Below are 15,021 nucleotides of genomic sequence, written 5' to 3'. Positions count from 1 at the left end.
GCCTTGTCTGATTTATTTCTTATGTAGACGCCCTACTATTTAATGTCAGCAGTGAGCAAGAATTTTTCAGTTAAAAAACTCCTTGCCCTCACGGAGAGTGCATTCTGTTAGAGCAGGCAGACAAAGTGTCAAATACAAACATAAGAGGTTGGATAATGACAGGTGCTCAGGAAAAAAAATAAAGCTGGGGATGGGGATAAGGGCTGAGTGAAGACTTGAAGGGGGGGAGGGAGGGAGCTGCTGAGGCATCCCAGACACAGGGAACAGGAGGTGCAAAAACTCTGAGGCAGGACTAGGCAGATGTAGCTGGTGGGAGGGGGCCGTGTGGGGCCTTATGAGCCAGCGTGAGGACCTTGGCTTCTATTCCAAGAGAAATGGTGAGTCACTGGAGGTTTGAGACAGTGGAGGGACATGTTCTACCTGGATGAGTCTGGCTGCTGTGTGGAGAATAGACCAAAATTCTAACTGTGCTCACTCGAATTCTCTCAAAGCCTAGAATCTTCATCATTATTGCTGTTAAATATTCTACATATTAATAACAGTTGCAGAACTTGGCTGCTGCCCAAGATTGAGCTCTGAAAACCATTATATCTGGGCCCAGATGGACAGGAGGTGGCACAAGCCTGAAAACCAAATCTCAGAGATAGTCACCATCCTCAAGCTCACCCAGCACACCAAGTCACCATAGCGACAGCTCCTACACCCCATGACACTGAGGTTCCCAGACTGCCTTGCTTCAGACAGTCTTGGGGGTGGAGGGGAGGGGTTCCTGCCTTAGGCCTATTGCATCAATTTCTCTGTTTCTAATGTCAAATGAATTTGGAAAATACTGTTTTAATACAAAATCTCCTCGTTTTATGGAGCCCTAAATGTATCTAATTATCTCCTAGTGTACTGTAAAATTCTCAAAAATATCTTCACAAAATGAATTCAAATGCACTTGATCATACATTATAAACACATTCCAAAACAGGAGCCTTAGTAGTAGAAAAGATGGGGAAGGTGGAGGCAAAGTTAGTGCCCTAAAAATTCTGACTCTCTAGGAGAATTGGCAGACTATTATTTACACCAGCTCATGCTAACTCCAAACTTATACCAGCTCATGCTAACTCCCGAGGGCTTATCTGTATACCTCTCATGCTGTCATAGCTGTGAGCTTAGAACTGGTTTCTGGCATCTGGGGAAAGCAAGCCTGTCTGATTGTCTTAACCTTTTGCCGTGCTTTGCTGGTTGCTGAACAAAGGGAACAGAATTGGGGTTTACCCAGCTTGCAATAAACAAAATGACCACCAGGTGGCAGCAAACACCGAGCAAGCGAAGTCAATCTTTTGAAAAACTCACACTCGCAAATTTGAACAGCAGAGCTGGAATCTGTGACGCTGGGAGAGGGAGTGCTTAGAATTCTGGGCAACCATAGCCAAATTATGCTGCTGCTTATTTAAAAATGTATCTAACTTTCAACCTGCCTATATGATCCCCCACTCCCCAACATTATCTGGAATGTTGATTTTAAGAAAGCTCTTTACTAGACAGAATCGATGAATTAAACCATTTCTCAAGGAGGCGGTGGGGGGTGGATTTTGCCTCCCAGGGGACATTTGGCAACATCTGGAAATATTTTTGATTGTCACAACTAGGGGAGTGCTGCTGACATCCAGTAGGTGGAGGCCAGGGGTGCTGCTAAAAATCCTATGATGCACAGGGCAGCTTGCAGGATAAGGAATTGTCTGACCTAAAATGTCAATGGTGCCCAGGTTTAGACAACCTGGATTGAATCTACAAACAACTGGTGAAGTGAAACAGGGCTCCTTGGGTCTCTTCTCTCTAGTCCGGCCCCGGCCTCGGCCCGGCCCAGGTCTGGCAGAGAAACAGCACTCATTAACGCTACGGCACTGAATTACATGAGAACACAGGAAAACAGCACTGCCCCCAGGAAACGGACAGTCTGCGAGGGCTTGAAGGCTCACGTGCCTACATGGCCGGAGAGGTAATAAAAAGGGGTGAAGGGGGCCAGAAGAGAATAAAATGGGGTGGGGACTGTGATTAGTTGGAGAATGATGACTCTCAAGAGGCTTGCTGTCGCCGTAGTGGGCCCAGTGGTGCCGGACCTTTTGCCTTGAGGAATGGAAAGGGGTGGGTGACCTTTGGAACAGTCCTTGAAGGATGTGCAGAATTTGGGAAGGTGGAGCAATAACAGGCTAGGGGGAGCATTTCAGACAGGTGTGCCCCAACCGGGAGCTGCAGACTGGCCAAATCTGACCTCTGACCTTTGTTTGCTCCACGCAATCTCCCCCCCATTTTAGTACAATTTTAATTGTAGTAAAATATACACAACACAGAATTTTAGCCATTTTAAAGTGTATGATTCATCGAGAATATTCACAGTGCTGTGCAACCGTCACCACCCTCCATCTCCAGAACTTTTCCGTCTTCCCAAACAGAAACTCTGGCCCCATTAGGCAATAACTCCCCACCCCACCCCCACTCCCCAGCCCCTGGTAACCTCTATTCCTTCTTCTATCTCTATGAATCTCCCTATTCTAGGCACTTTATATAAGTGGAATCAAACACTATTTTTCCTTTTGAGTCTGGCTTATTCCAGGAAGCATAAAGCTTTTAAGTTTTCATATGATCTTTTTAAAACCTGGGTATTTTACATAAGAATCTAGATTTCCGTTTGTCCTAAAAATTTGCAAGGTCTGGCCACACTGAACCGTCATCCCACAGAACAACAGTGGGCTGGCACTGACCTGTGAGTGCCCTGCAGAGAGATGCTCTGAGGACAGCATCAGGCCACGGGCTGGGATCCTCTTGAGCATTTCACCTTGTGACCTTGTGTATGTCCCAGTTTTCTATCACCAATCATTGTTTTTACTTCCAGAAGAAATGCCTGAACTCATTCGCATGTCAAAAAAAAATCAGAACATGGTTGGTGAGCCTGAAGTCCCTCGGTCTTTTATAGTGGTGGGTGACGGTCCCATCTGATACTGTCGCACTTTAAAATCGGCATTCGCCTGGTGGGAAACCACATAGTTTTGTTCTAGTAGTGTTGACTTTCTATTGAGTACCTACTATATTCCGAGTATGGCGTCATTTAATCTTTGTAATCCCATTTGATGGATGAATAAGCTGAGGCACAGAGAAGCTAAACACGTTGCCCAATATCACACAGGTGGTCGATGGCATAGCTGGAATTAAAAACCCGGGGCTGGCACACTCCACGCCTCCACCCTCTCCCCTTAGCCTTCCCGCTTCGTCGGTAAGGAGTCATGACAAACGTCCTTCCATGCCACACCGGGAAATTGTGGAGAAGAAAGCCATTACAGAGAGAAGCATTCCATGATCCACTGCCTGGGGTTCTCCCTGTAGAATGCAGATGCCTCTGATGGAAGGAAAAATGCTGTCAGCACCTCGGGGAGGAGGCTTTTCTCTAACTCTGCCTGTCTCTGCATGCCTTTGAGAAGAGATACGAATGGGGAAACTGAGGCTCCAAGAGCAGAACCAACTAGCCTGAGGTCAGGCCCTTGAGAGGAGGTGAACCCAAATGAGGACGCTGATCTCCTGAGGACAGTTCTGTGCATTCCTCCTGATCTGGGGTGTTTGTACATTCTACACCGGAAACTGGGGCTCAGGATCTAGGATGGACCGTTCAAAAAAATCTGCCTGCCAGCACACTCTACCTGCTGAGCGTCAAAAAGCCCAACGGAAACTGGCTTGAGTGAAAGAATGTAATCACTTCTGAGCTCACCTAACTGAAACTCCAGGTGAATCCTGCTCGGGCTCATCAGATGTGGGTGCTTTGACAATGACATCAGGATTCTATCCGGGTCTTGCTCTTGCTGTCCTCTGTCCGCGTCACACTCAGAGGAGTTTTCTCCATGTGGTGCCCCAGCAGCTTAGCAAGTGTGGCAGAAACAGTGCATCCATTGCCCCAGGGTTCTAGTAAATACTTCAGGATTCACTCTGATTGGCCTGAATTAGGTCATGTGACTATCCCTGACCCTGTAGCTCTAGTTGGCCAAGACCGAGTCATGTACCTGTTGAAGTAGATGGGGGGCATTCTGCACTGTGAGACGATGGTGCCATTATGAGAAGATGTATGTTGCAACTTAATTGTTCATTAAAATGACATGAGTGATTTCCTTGCTGGATTGGACAACAGTTTTCAAATACTAGAAAAATATTTCCTCAATTTTTTATTGTGATATTCATAGTGTAATGATTACACATTTTAGGTTTAATGTGTATTATCAACATCAGTGCATCAGTCTCTTAAGTCTAGACAATCAGCAAACAATAAATCAAGCCCTGCCTTTCAGTGTCTACCAATTTAGAAAGTGTAAATACTGCCTAATCTCAAGCTACCAATGTGATGGCACTGAAGGCAGAGTTGGGAAGAGGTGCACAGTGATATATTATCATATAATATTTTCATCAGATACAGCAGAGTAAACAATCTCAAGAGCATAGATCAAGGGTTGGTAAATAATGGCCGGTGGGCCAAACTGGGCCCAAGGCTTGTCTTTGAACAGCCTAATTTACATTTATGCCATCCTGAACAAGCCCGATCCTGTCTGATTTCGGAAGCTAAGCAGGGTCGGGCCTGGTTAGTACTTGGATGGGAGATCATCTAGGAAGACCGGGTGCTATAGGCGTAAAAAATAAAAAAAAAATAAGGGATTGTAAGCTGACAAGGTCCTTGCAATCTGTGAGGTCAACCAAGGGGTTGCCTCACCTAAAAAAAAAAAAAATGAACAGCCTAAGAATGGTTCTACATTTTTTAAGGGTCCTCAAAAATATAAATAAAAAAATAGAAGAATATACAACAGAGACCATATGTGGCTTTCATCCTGTTCATTAATGAAACAAAAATGTGAACCTGCATTCATCACATTGGAACTACATTGATTCATCAATTGCAAACCATAGATTGGTTATAGACACGTCAGTTCAGCAAAAATCAATGAAAGCATTCTGTGAAAATCAGTAGACTCTCTAGGGACGATATCAGGTACAATGAAGAGTATTGCATATTTTATTATTTTTTCCAAATTGCATACTACGAACCCTCTATATAGCATTATAATTTATAGTACATTTTTGTGCTCATGTGAATAAACGCATTTTTTTTCCCTTGGAGAACTGGTTATTTAACATTCACCAGCATTCCCCTGAAGTTACAGCATTTCGTGATAGGAAGATTTAATGCTCCAAAGATGTCTGCTCTCACACTCTCTCTGCCCTTTGAGGACACAATGAGAAGGCGGCTGCCTGTAAACCGGGAAGAGAGACCTCACCAGAGCCCGATTATATAAAGTGATTTTTTAAAAAGAAAGAATCCACAAGGACAGAGGTGTGTTAAAGGGACACAGGAGTCAACTGAAAGAGCTCCTACTGGCCAAAGCTGGAACGATTTGAGCATCGAAATAAATTAAATAGTATCGGATCATAACCCAAAGTATAAAACAAATATCCATGAATTCATGCCGATGTAAATAAATAACCGAATCAATAAATAAACGGAGAAGAAATACATTTCCTTGGAGAAGAATTCCAAATGATTTGTGTAGACTTTTGCCCTCAAGGAGCATAACTTCCCTTTCCTTAAGTACAAGGTAATTTCCTTCCAAAGAGTAAAGCATGGAAAAGGGGGCAAAAAAGAGTCAACTTACAGTGGAGATACCTGGCAAACACTACCTCGCCCAGGTGGTCAAGGTCAACATCAACAGTGATAAGTCATGTGGATAGCATTATACTTTTGATACAGTATAATGAGGAACTCTGTGGTTGTCCTCCCCAAAACTCGTAACCCCAAATGTACTGATGAGAAAAGCATCAGACAAATTCCAACAGAGGAGCATCCTACGATACACTGGACCAGTACTCCTCAAAACTGTCAAGGTCATCGAAAACCAGCAACATCTGAGAGATTGTCCCAGCCAAGAGTTTGAGGTTGTAATGTGGTAACTTGGATGTGATCCTGGAATAGAAAAAGGACATTAGGTAAAAATTAAGGAAATCTGAATAAGATATGGACCCACAGAGCTACGAGGAGCCTCTTTGAATCCCTGACAGGAAAGTGACTTTCCCAGGCCTGAGAGTGGCAGGCCCCAAGGGCAGGAAACACCTACCAACCTGAAGAAATCCTCATCCAGGTGTGTGTCTCACAGGCCCCATACTGCTCTGCCCTCAGAGCCTCAGGCCCTGGGCGTGGTCCTGAGATGCAGGGCGACCTCTGGAATCCCAGCGGCTGCTTCTCACCTGAGTGTGCCCTGCTGGCCTGGAGGTAAAAACCAGCCAACTTTACAATATTCCCCAACCCCCTCCCCCTAAATAGTTGGGTCTGTAGAGGGAGGGAGGGAGGCCACCGTGGAGGAGGGAAGGGCCCAAGCAGGAGCTGGGTTCGGCATATATCCAGCTTCTTCGGGTCCCGAGAAGACCCAGAGCTACTGTTGTTCTCACAGAAACAGATCTATAGCCGGGGCTAACCGTTGTCGTGACTACCACTTACGGTGGATTCTTTGCTGTCCCCATGATATAGTTCTAGGTATAGCACGAGGTCCAGGTGCTCTTTGTTCCTGCCACCTGCGCCTTGAATGTACACTTCTCAGGAGAGAGGATCTGACTGATTCAGTGTCATCCGCACTTAGGGTCTACTTTGAGCAAGGCTGTTACCCCAGCTTTCCCCCCGCCCCCCAGAAGAGCTAGCCTGTCATGTTTCCAGCCCACTCAGCAAAGGGATTGTATCTTATCGATATGTTATCTTCTCTCTTTGTGCCCAGCACAATGATTTACATACAGTAGAGATCCAGTATGTGCTCAAATCAAGCAGAGGGCATTTATGAATCACCTACTGATTGCGAGGCACTGTGCCTGGATGGAAGTAGCACTTGCTAAGCACTTATTATGTGTCGGAGACTGTGCTAGACACATTTAACCTATGGGGTAGGCGCTATTATTGTACCCACTTTCCAGATGAGAAATATCAGGCACAGACAAGACACACAACTTACTTAAGTGGTTCCAGCCGAGCAGACTGGCTCCAGAGATGATGCATTTGACTGCTTCCCAATTAAACAAGGTATTAACTTCTGAAATTATATAAGGCATTCTGATGCAGCCACATCAAATTAGAAACACACTATTATAAATTAATCTCTCCAACAGACATCATAACGGGCACGCCCCAGCCACCCCTTGGGAAGATGGGGCTCAGGGACAGAACGAGGCTGCCACTTCACACTCGACTTGCAAAATACAAAGCCGCAGTGGGATGACTGTGCTTGCCAGGCACATCGCCAAGTCCCCTTCCCCAGAGAGGTCTGGCAGCTGTAGTTCCCTAAGGGAACCACATTTGTTTGTGAAAGACACATTCATGACCTTGCCACCAGGACTCCCAGACCAAACGGAGCAGTGCCACATCGCAGACCCCACGAGGTCCATGCCAGGCTCTCTCACCAAGGCTGCTGGGACACCAGCCCACCCACAGTGGGATGGTGTTTTCACAGCGTGAGCCCCCAAGGAGGCTTGGATCGGCCTCTCCACCTGGTTTGTTCTCTGCGAGGCCACTTGCCACATCCCATATGGCAAGGTCTGCCCATTTCTCCCTCCACAGACAGGAAATGGGTCCCTCCAGGTTCCCTGGGCCACCAGAGTGGACAGCCACTTGTTAGGGGTATTGGCTTCAAACACCAGCTGGGGTGGAAATACTTCTCGGCAGAAGCTCATTGCGTTTCACTAAATGATTATGTGTGACAGTGGGTTGCAACCTTGGGTACTTGTTAAAATACAAGTCCGCTGGCCCATCTTAGACCTAAGAAATCAAATTGGGGGCTGGGAAGGGAAGTAGGGAGGCGGCCTGGCCCTCTCATCACCTCCAGATGATTCAGCGTGGACGACTCCCCTCACACTAGCCCGGACGTGCTCGCCTTCTATTTCCTGAACACGCTAAGCTCTTTCCCGCCTCGGGGCCTTTACTCCAACTGTCCCCTGACAGGACTGCTGCTCAGGCGTCAGTGCCAAGGTCTCCTCAGACAGGCTCACTCCAAGAGCATTCTCAGCCACGGCCATTTTGTTTCTTCCATCCGCTAATTATCTGTCCGTGAGCTCCAGGCCACCTCACCACTGAGAACCCAGTGCCTGTGTATAGAGTATGTGTGCCACAGTGGCTACCAAATGAATGTGACACGCAGTGACACGGATATGCAAAAAAGGCAGGGACCAGTTTGCTCTAGAAGGTGGTAGAGGAAATACTCTGCCACAGCTCACCCAGAAGAGCCGAGGCCAAGCCAGATCGCGGAAAACATTTCACCTCGCCCCCACTTCCTGTGCCAACTCCCCCTTCTATTTCCCCAAACAGGGGCTCCCCTACGGCCCAACAAGAACCGAGTTCCATATCCCCAAAACACCATGAGGAACGTGGAGCTGGAAGAGTCTAGATGTTTATTGTCATTCAAATATTTCATACAAAAAGGAATACAGAAATCGGTTCAGGGTTTATGAAAAAATTTAAAAATGCAGGTTTGAACACGGTGCTCTATTTACATCTGGGAGCAGGCTCTTCTTGATGTCACGCACAGCAGCTGCACTTGTCCGATGCTCCTTTGCAGATGCAGCCCTGGGCACACCGAGCACAGCCCACGGGGCAGCAGGAGCAGCAGCCTGAGGACAAAGGACAGCAAGAAGTCAGAGTGGACATTACAGGAACTACCCTTCTCAACAGCAGGCCTGGCAAAAACTGCCCCCCACGCACAACCCCAAACAAGGAAGACTTGAGTTTGGAATGGCACGTGCAGTCCTGAGACAATTATTACAGAACTTTAGAATAGGTCCCACCCACTAGGGAAAGGCCACCCTGCCCTGAGTCCAGACAGGGCAGAAAGCCTGGAGAGGCAGTGACAGGGCCTCCGGGGACAATGGAAGTTACGCTTCCCCACCTGCCCCCCCAACGATGCAATGAAGTGAAGAAAGGCCTCAAGATCAGAGAGGGGCAAACACCTGCCACAGCAGCGCGGGGCGGGGGCCGGGGAGGGGTGCAGGGAAGCTCTGAGCTGCCTCTATAGGAGAGGGTTTCACCAGCAGGTCAGGGAAACCACACATGGTCACCAAGTTCAGGTGCATGAAGTGCTCAGGACACTAGAGGGTTCAGAAGTCTGCATCAAGAGACAGGTTCTAGTTCTGGCTCCAACCTTGACACTATTTGGTGACCTCTCTGGACCTCAGTGTCCCTGGTTCTGGAATGAGAGGTTAGGCTCAACCATCTCCATGGCTCTCTCAACTCTGACTCTGACGCAGGGGAGGAGGGAAAGGTGGTAGGGACACTGGGTCCCTGGCCTCCTTTCTGTGGACCTCTGTCCTCTAACTCAGCCCAGCAGCTCCCAGATTCCCAGGGGAAACCCCACACTCACTCTTCTTGCAGGAGGTGCATCTGCAGTCTTTGCATTTGCAGGAGCCGGCACAGCTGCAGGAGCCACCTGCAGGGAGAAAGACAGGCCGTGAGATGTGAGTGTGACGCAGGAGAGAATAGTCAATCAACAATCACTCCCTGTACCTCCTGTCAGACTCAACACTGGGAGCCCTCGACCCACTCAGGGCAGATGAGGACTAGCCCTGCCTTCTCTTTCAGTTCCGGAAGGTAGATCCCCTCCTGATTTTACCCTGCAAAGGGGAAGGGGGATCCCCAAGCTCCAGACACAACCCAGGCAGACTGGGGCTGCAGCCAGGATCTTATGGCCTGAACCCCAAACCGGCAATGTCCCCACCTCCCATCAAGTCCTGGCAGCTCCGAGGCCTGGACAGAGTCCAGCAGCCCTCTGACTCACTGAGTGACCTCGAGAAGGGCAGCCTGAAGCCTCAGTATCCTCAGCTCTAAAACAGAGGCAAAGGGAGGCTGGAAATGCTCTCAGGAGCTGGCTAGGAAGAAAGCTCTGGACAGAGGAGTCCGCTTGAGCTCAAGCTCAGAAAGCGTCCTCCTCCATCCCAAGACCACTCTGTCCTGTGCCTGGGAAAGGGGAATTCTGAGGCCCGAGCCGAGGGTCCTTACCAGTGGGGCAGGAGCAGTTGGGGTCCATTTCGAGTAGAGATGAGGCAGGAGGCCTAAAGCCAGAGGCGAAGAGGAACTGGTGCTGGCGAAACGCGTGGTGGCACCTAGGAGCCCGCGTGCCCGCTTTATAGCCGGAGGAGGCGGCCCGGGCGCAGAGGCCCCGCCCCGGCCCTTGCACCCCGCGGGACCGCATCCGTGCCGCTCGCAGCGCCCTTGGCCGGGCTGAGCGCACCTGGTGGGGCCGGGCGCATCATCCCCCTATCAGCGCGGAGCTCCGTGCGCTTGGCGCCGGGCCGCCGCTTTGGCGCCAGAACACGCGGAGAGGGGCTTGTGTGCCGTGCGGCACAGGGTGTCCCAGCCTCCCGGTTGGACCCTTCCCAATTTTCCCAAGGGGCAGCCACCCCTGTTCCCGGTGTTCGGGAGTCCTCGCCGTCTTCCCCCCGCCCCCCTCCACACACACAAACACACACGTGTCCGGCTTCCCATCCTCGCCCCACCCCGCCCCTTCCCGCGTCCTTGTCCTCCGCTTCGCCCTTTCCAGGAGCCCGTGTGCAAGCCCAGCCTTGTGCTCACGTCCCTGGCTTGACTGGTGGTGCCCGGGAGTTGTGTGCGCAGAGCGGAGGTGAATGTGTCCTTTACACACGGCCGCCGAGCATCGCTGTCCCTCCCATTTCTCCAATAAGCTGCAAGGGGCAGAGTACGGGCCCCTTCCCCGCTCCGTTCACCAGGGAAGGAATGAGTGGGCACTTGTCCTGGTGCTCAACTTTCCAGGGCTTTCCTCAGCCAAACCCGGTGGCCCCACTCCAGGTTGGAGGTTCCCAAAGCACCGGATGTCCCTGAAGGAGGGCGTCATTTTAGGTGTTAAGGCAACCTGGAATAAATAACAAGGAAGAAGGGTTATCTCCATTTCAGTATTCCTGACAATTACAAAACATTTAGCCTGTGCCAAGCCTTGGCTAATGACTTCCACTTTTGAAGCCCGAACAACAACTCTGAAGGGAAATACTAGAAGTACGCACACAAGGAGTTTATGTAACTAACCCATGGCCATGGTCCCCGTGCTGGGAAGAGGTGCCCTGGATCTGATTCCGGTCACCTCCCAGAGGAAGGAGAACGTCAGTGATGACCCTTCCTTTTGGCCCAGAGGTATGTCTTCACCACCTCTACTGTGCCACGTTCAATTCTGGGAATGACAGAATGACACATGCAAAAGGTATATGCGTATGTGTGCGTGTATATGCATGTATATGATTTGTGGCTACCTTATATGTCTGGAAATAAACCGATTCTCATTTTCAGTAAAGAGTTTACTTTTCACATAAATAGATTTAAGAAAATAGGGTTTAAAAAATGTTCAGTTAATGATGAGGTTGATGAGGACAACACAGGACACAGAGCTAGGCACACCAGGCCTGGCTTATTTGTCTGCAAGTAGAAAAATGTCTCCTATGCTATGAATGAAAAATAAAAATTCATACCTGATATTATAGATTACTCACAGGGCTCCTGGCATCATCGTTCTAAGTTCCTGGCGTGTATTAAATCATTCAAATCTAAGAGCCGGGTGCTATTATTTCTCTTTTTTCACAGTAGAGGAGTCTGAGCCACAGACAAGTAATGACACCCAGCTATCAGTGACACCAGAGCGATTGGCACTCACGCTGGCTGCCTGCAGCAGCATACCCTCGCCTGCCGCCCGGCACCATGACATCTCATGAAAGAGGAGGACACTGAACACCTGGCACAGAGGCAGCAGTGGGAAGAGCGCTGAGTGGCAGTCATGTCCCTGCGCACAGCCCCGTGACCTCTCTGGGCTTCGTTTTGCCATCTCTCAAGGCGGGAGCGCAACAGGACTATCTCGAAGGACCCTTCCAGCTCTGAATATTGAGAGGCAGGATGTAGCATGTGGTGATATCATGATTAGCCACCTGTGATGCGTAGGGGGTGAGACAGCGGTAGCATACATTCAGACCTCTACCAGCTGTGTGACTTTGGGTAGGTTGCTTAACCTCTCTGGAAAGCAGCACAATCACTCCAGCTCCTGGGCCTTCAGTCTCTCACCGGTTCCTGCGCACATCAAATGACATGAAGGGTGGGAAAGGCTTTCGTGCCTGTCCAAATTCTGTGGGAGCATCTTGTCCCAGCAGATTTATTGTAGATCGTCCACACTCCCCATGGCACTGAGTCAGCAAGGTTCTCAGGCCATCTCCAGCTTTCAACCCAGATTAATGCTTCAAAATCAATGAGCCTTTCTCCAGGAGCTCGTTAGGAGCTGAAAGGAACCAGTGTTGACATTGTGATCATATGGCCACAATTTATTAAGCTCTAGCCAGGAGCTGGGCCTGTGTCATTTGTTCCTCACATTGAGATGTAATCTCTTTCATATTAATGAAGAAATGGAGGCTCAGAGATTATCAAAAGTCCTGTCCAGGTCTCAGGGCCAGGAAGTGGCTGTGAACCAAGATACCTGATGCCAGGACCGATACCCTCGAGCACTGGCTAGCTTCTGAAATCCCTCTTCACACAGGGCACCTGTGGGCAAGTGTGGTCCTGACTCCAGGTCCATGTGACTTGTCTTTCTCTTTGATTTTACATCAAATAGCAACTCCCTCCACAAATAGCCAAGGGGCCTAACCGTTGCCATTAATTACAAGTCACTCCCGGCCTTTCTCCTGCCTAATAAACCCCACCATGCCCTCCCAGCTGCAGAACCGTCATCACCCGCACAGGCAGACATGATGTCCTTCAATGGAACCAATTCCCGGGTACATTCCTTCTTCCTGAGAAAAGCCAGGCAATCCCCTCCAAAGTGCTGGACACTCTGCCGATTTCAAGCGGCCACGGGCTAGATTTTGAAGGGGCAGACACCTGCCTGACCCAGCAAAAGACTTACCAAGGTTCAGAGGTAAGCCACAGCTAGGAGTTCCCAGGCGGAGCAGGTACCCTGTCAGTGACACCAGGTAAGCCAGGAGTGATGGCTCCCTGTGGGGATGTAGGGGGACACTGCTCTGCAAGGTTGTGCACCCCACACACTGGGGAGTTTGTGATTGTTCCCGGTGTTCAGTGGACACCTCCCATGAACAATGTGCAGCTTTTTAAAATTTTAAACATCTAGTTTTCTCGTTGGTTCTTCATGTATTTAAATTACGTGTGTTGAACCTCAAAATGGGTTCTGCATACTGTCCTTTCAAATTTTTCTTAATTTATTTTACCAAAGTTGATATCTGTGAATGTTAGAAACATTGAGATATGGTCCTCAGCACCAATGTTTTAGAAGTAAGCCTTTAGAGCATGTGTCCTAAGGCTCTTCCATGTGATAGAAGATGAAGCTCAGTGAGGTCACCTCCTTGCCTTAAGACACTCTGTTTGTACTAACATTTCCATGCAGAACCCAGCCCTCTGTGCTTCCAGTCCAATCTCCAACCCAGCCCTCCTGGACACAGAAATCCTTATTCCCGACGACGCACAGCAAAGAAACCAGGGTCAGAATAAAGGCAACAGCTTTTTATTATCCTTCACATATTTAGTGGAAAAGAGAATGTGGCAAACGGGTCAGTGCGGAATTTAAAAAAATGCAGGTTTGTACACGGTGCTCTATTTACATCAGGGAGCAGGCTCTCCCTGACGTCACGCACAGCAGCTGCACTTGTCCGATGCTCCCTTGCAGACACAGCCCTGGGCGCACCGGGCACAGCCCACGGGGCAGCAGGAGCAGCAGCCTGTGGAGAGTGGGGAAAATGAGAAGTCACAGATGACTTTACCGGACACCTGCCTCATCCCAGAGGACCGAGAGTACGGAAAAGCATGCTGTCTTGAGACACTGAGTAGGACCTTTGGGGTTTGGTTTTCACCAGAAGGCTAGCCTGCCCCCATCGGAGCCCAGGACAGGGCAGGAAGCCTGCAGTGGCAGTGACAGGATCCCAGGGACAAAGGAAGACAAAGCCCCAGAGACATCCACTGGCAACCAGCTCTGGGCTCCCTCCCTCGCCTTAGCCCAGCCCCCGGATTCCCAGAGAAGGCCCCGCACTCACTCTTCTTGCAGGAGGTGCATCTGCAGTCTTTGCATTTACAGGAGCCGGTGCAGCTGCAGGAGCCACCTGCAAGGAGGAGAAAGACAGGCAGTGAGATCTGAGTGTGATGTGGGAGACAGCAGTCCCCAAGTACGCTCCGCCAACCTCTTCCTCTGGAGAGGGCCCAGCCCTGGGAACTCCTGTCCCACGGAGAACAAGCCTAACCCTACCTTCCCTGCCCTTCTGCGGGAGAGGGCATTGCGTTCCCTTGTATTTATCCCACAGGGAGGGTCCCAGGCTCCATACTCAGCTCAGGAAGGCTGAGTCTGGAGGCCAGGATCTTATATCCTGAGCCCAGAAGAGGCAAAGTCCCCTGCCTCCCTCCCAGCACAGGCAAATTAGGACCTGGGCAGAGCACACAGGCCAGATCCAGCAGCGCCTCAACCACCCGGATGAGGTGGAGCAGGACGGCCCCTGGCCTCTGATTCAGGAGCTATTGAGAGGCTGGAAACGCTCAGACTGGGGATGAAGGTGCTTGGCCAGGGAGAAAGCACAGGACCTGCTATCTACAGGAGTCCACTTCAGCTGCAGCTCAAAATATTCTCTTCTCTAACCCCAGGGACACTGTGTGTTGGTGCCTAGGATAGGGACATCCTGAGGCCCAGAGCTGAGGGTCCTTACCAGTGGGGCAGGAGCAGTTGGGGTCCATTTCTGGCAGAAGTGAGGCGGGATGTCCGAAGCAAGAGGCGAAGAGGCGCTTGTGCTAGTTCAACGCGTGGTGGCGCCTAGGAGCCCGCGCGCTCACTTTATACCCGGAGGAGGCGGCCCGGGCGCAGAGGCCCTGCCCTGACCCTTGCACCCCGCCCGCGAAATCTGTGGCGCACTCAGGGTGGGTGGCAGCGCTGAGCGCACCTGGCGGGCCGGGCGCATCGTTCCCGCATCGCCTTTGACCTCGGTGCGCACCGCGCG

The 15,021-nt window shown here is 50.1% G+C and overlaps 2 protein-coding genes and 1 pseudogene across 2 annotated transcripts; 1 reads left to right on the top strand and 2 right to left on the bottom strand.

Annotated features, from left to right (window-relative positions):
• Window positions 1-4,536: 4,536 nt before the first annotated feature.
• Window positions 4,537-4,655, top strand: LOC112477350 (annotated as a pseudogene).
• A 3,768-nt stretch (window positions 4,656-8,423) lies between these two features.
• Window positions 8,424-10,278, bottom strand: LOC102886728 (metallothionein-1E-like). Its single transcript, XM_006908771.3, has 3 exons — window positions 10,043-10,278; window positions 9,408-9,473; window positions 8,424-8,661 (listed from the first exon to the last, which is right to left on the bottom strand). The coding sequence occupies exons 1-3, from the start codon at window positions 10,233-10,235 to the stop codon at window positions 8,570-8,572; spliced, it is 351 nt and encodes a 116-aa protein (XP_006908833.2). The 5' UTR covers window positions 10,236-10,278; the 3' UTR covers window positions 8,424-8,569.
• Window positions 10,279-13,541: 3,263 nt separating this feature from the next.
• On the bottom strand, window positions 13,542-14,970 carry LOC102886479 (metallothionein-1A). Its single transcript, XM_006908770.3, has 3 exons — window positions 14,734-14,970; window positions 14,074-14,139; window positions 13,542-13,761 (listed from the first exon to the last, which is right to left on the bottom strand). The coding sequence occupies exons 1-3, from the start codon at window positions 14,759-14,761 to the stop codon at window positions 13,670-13,672; spliced, it is 186 nt and encodes a 61-aa protein (XP_006908832.1). The 5' UTR covers window positions 14,762-14,970; the 3' UTR covers window positions 13,542-13,669.
• Window positions 14,971-15,021: the final 51 nt, after the last annotated feature.

Source organism: Pteropus alecto, unplaced genomic scaffold, assembly GCF_000325575.1.
Source record: "Pteropus alecto unplaced genomic scaffold, ASM32557v1 scaffold123, whole genome shotgun sequence".
NCBI classification, from domain to species: Eukaryota; Metazoa; Chordata; class Mammalia; order Chiroptera; family Pteropodidae; genus Pteropus; species Pteropus alecto.
Note: the sequence above shows the minus strand (reverse complement) of the source record. Positions and strands in the feature narration are given on the sequence as shown.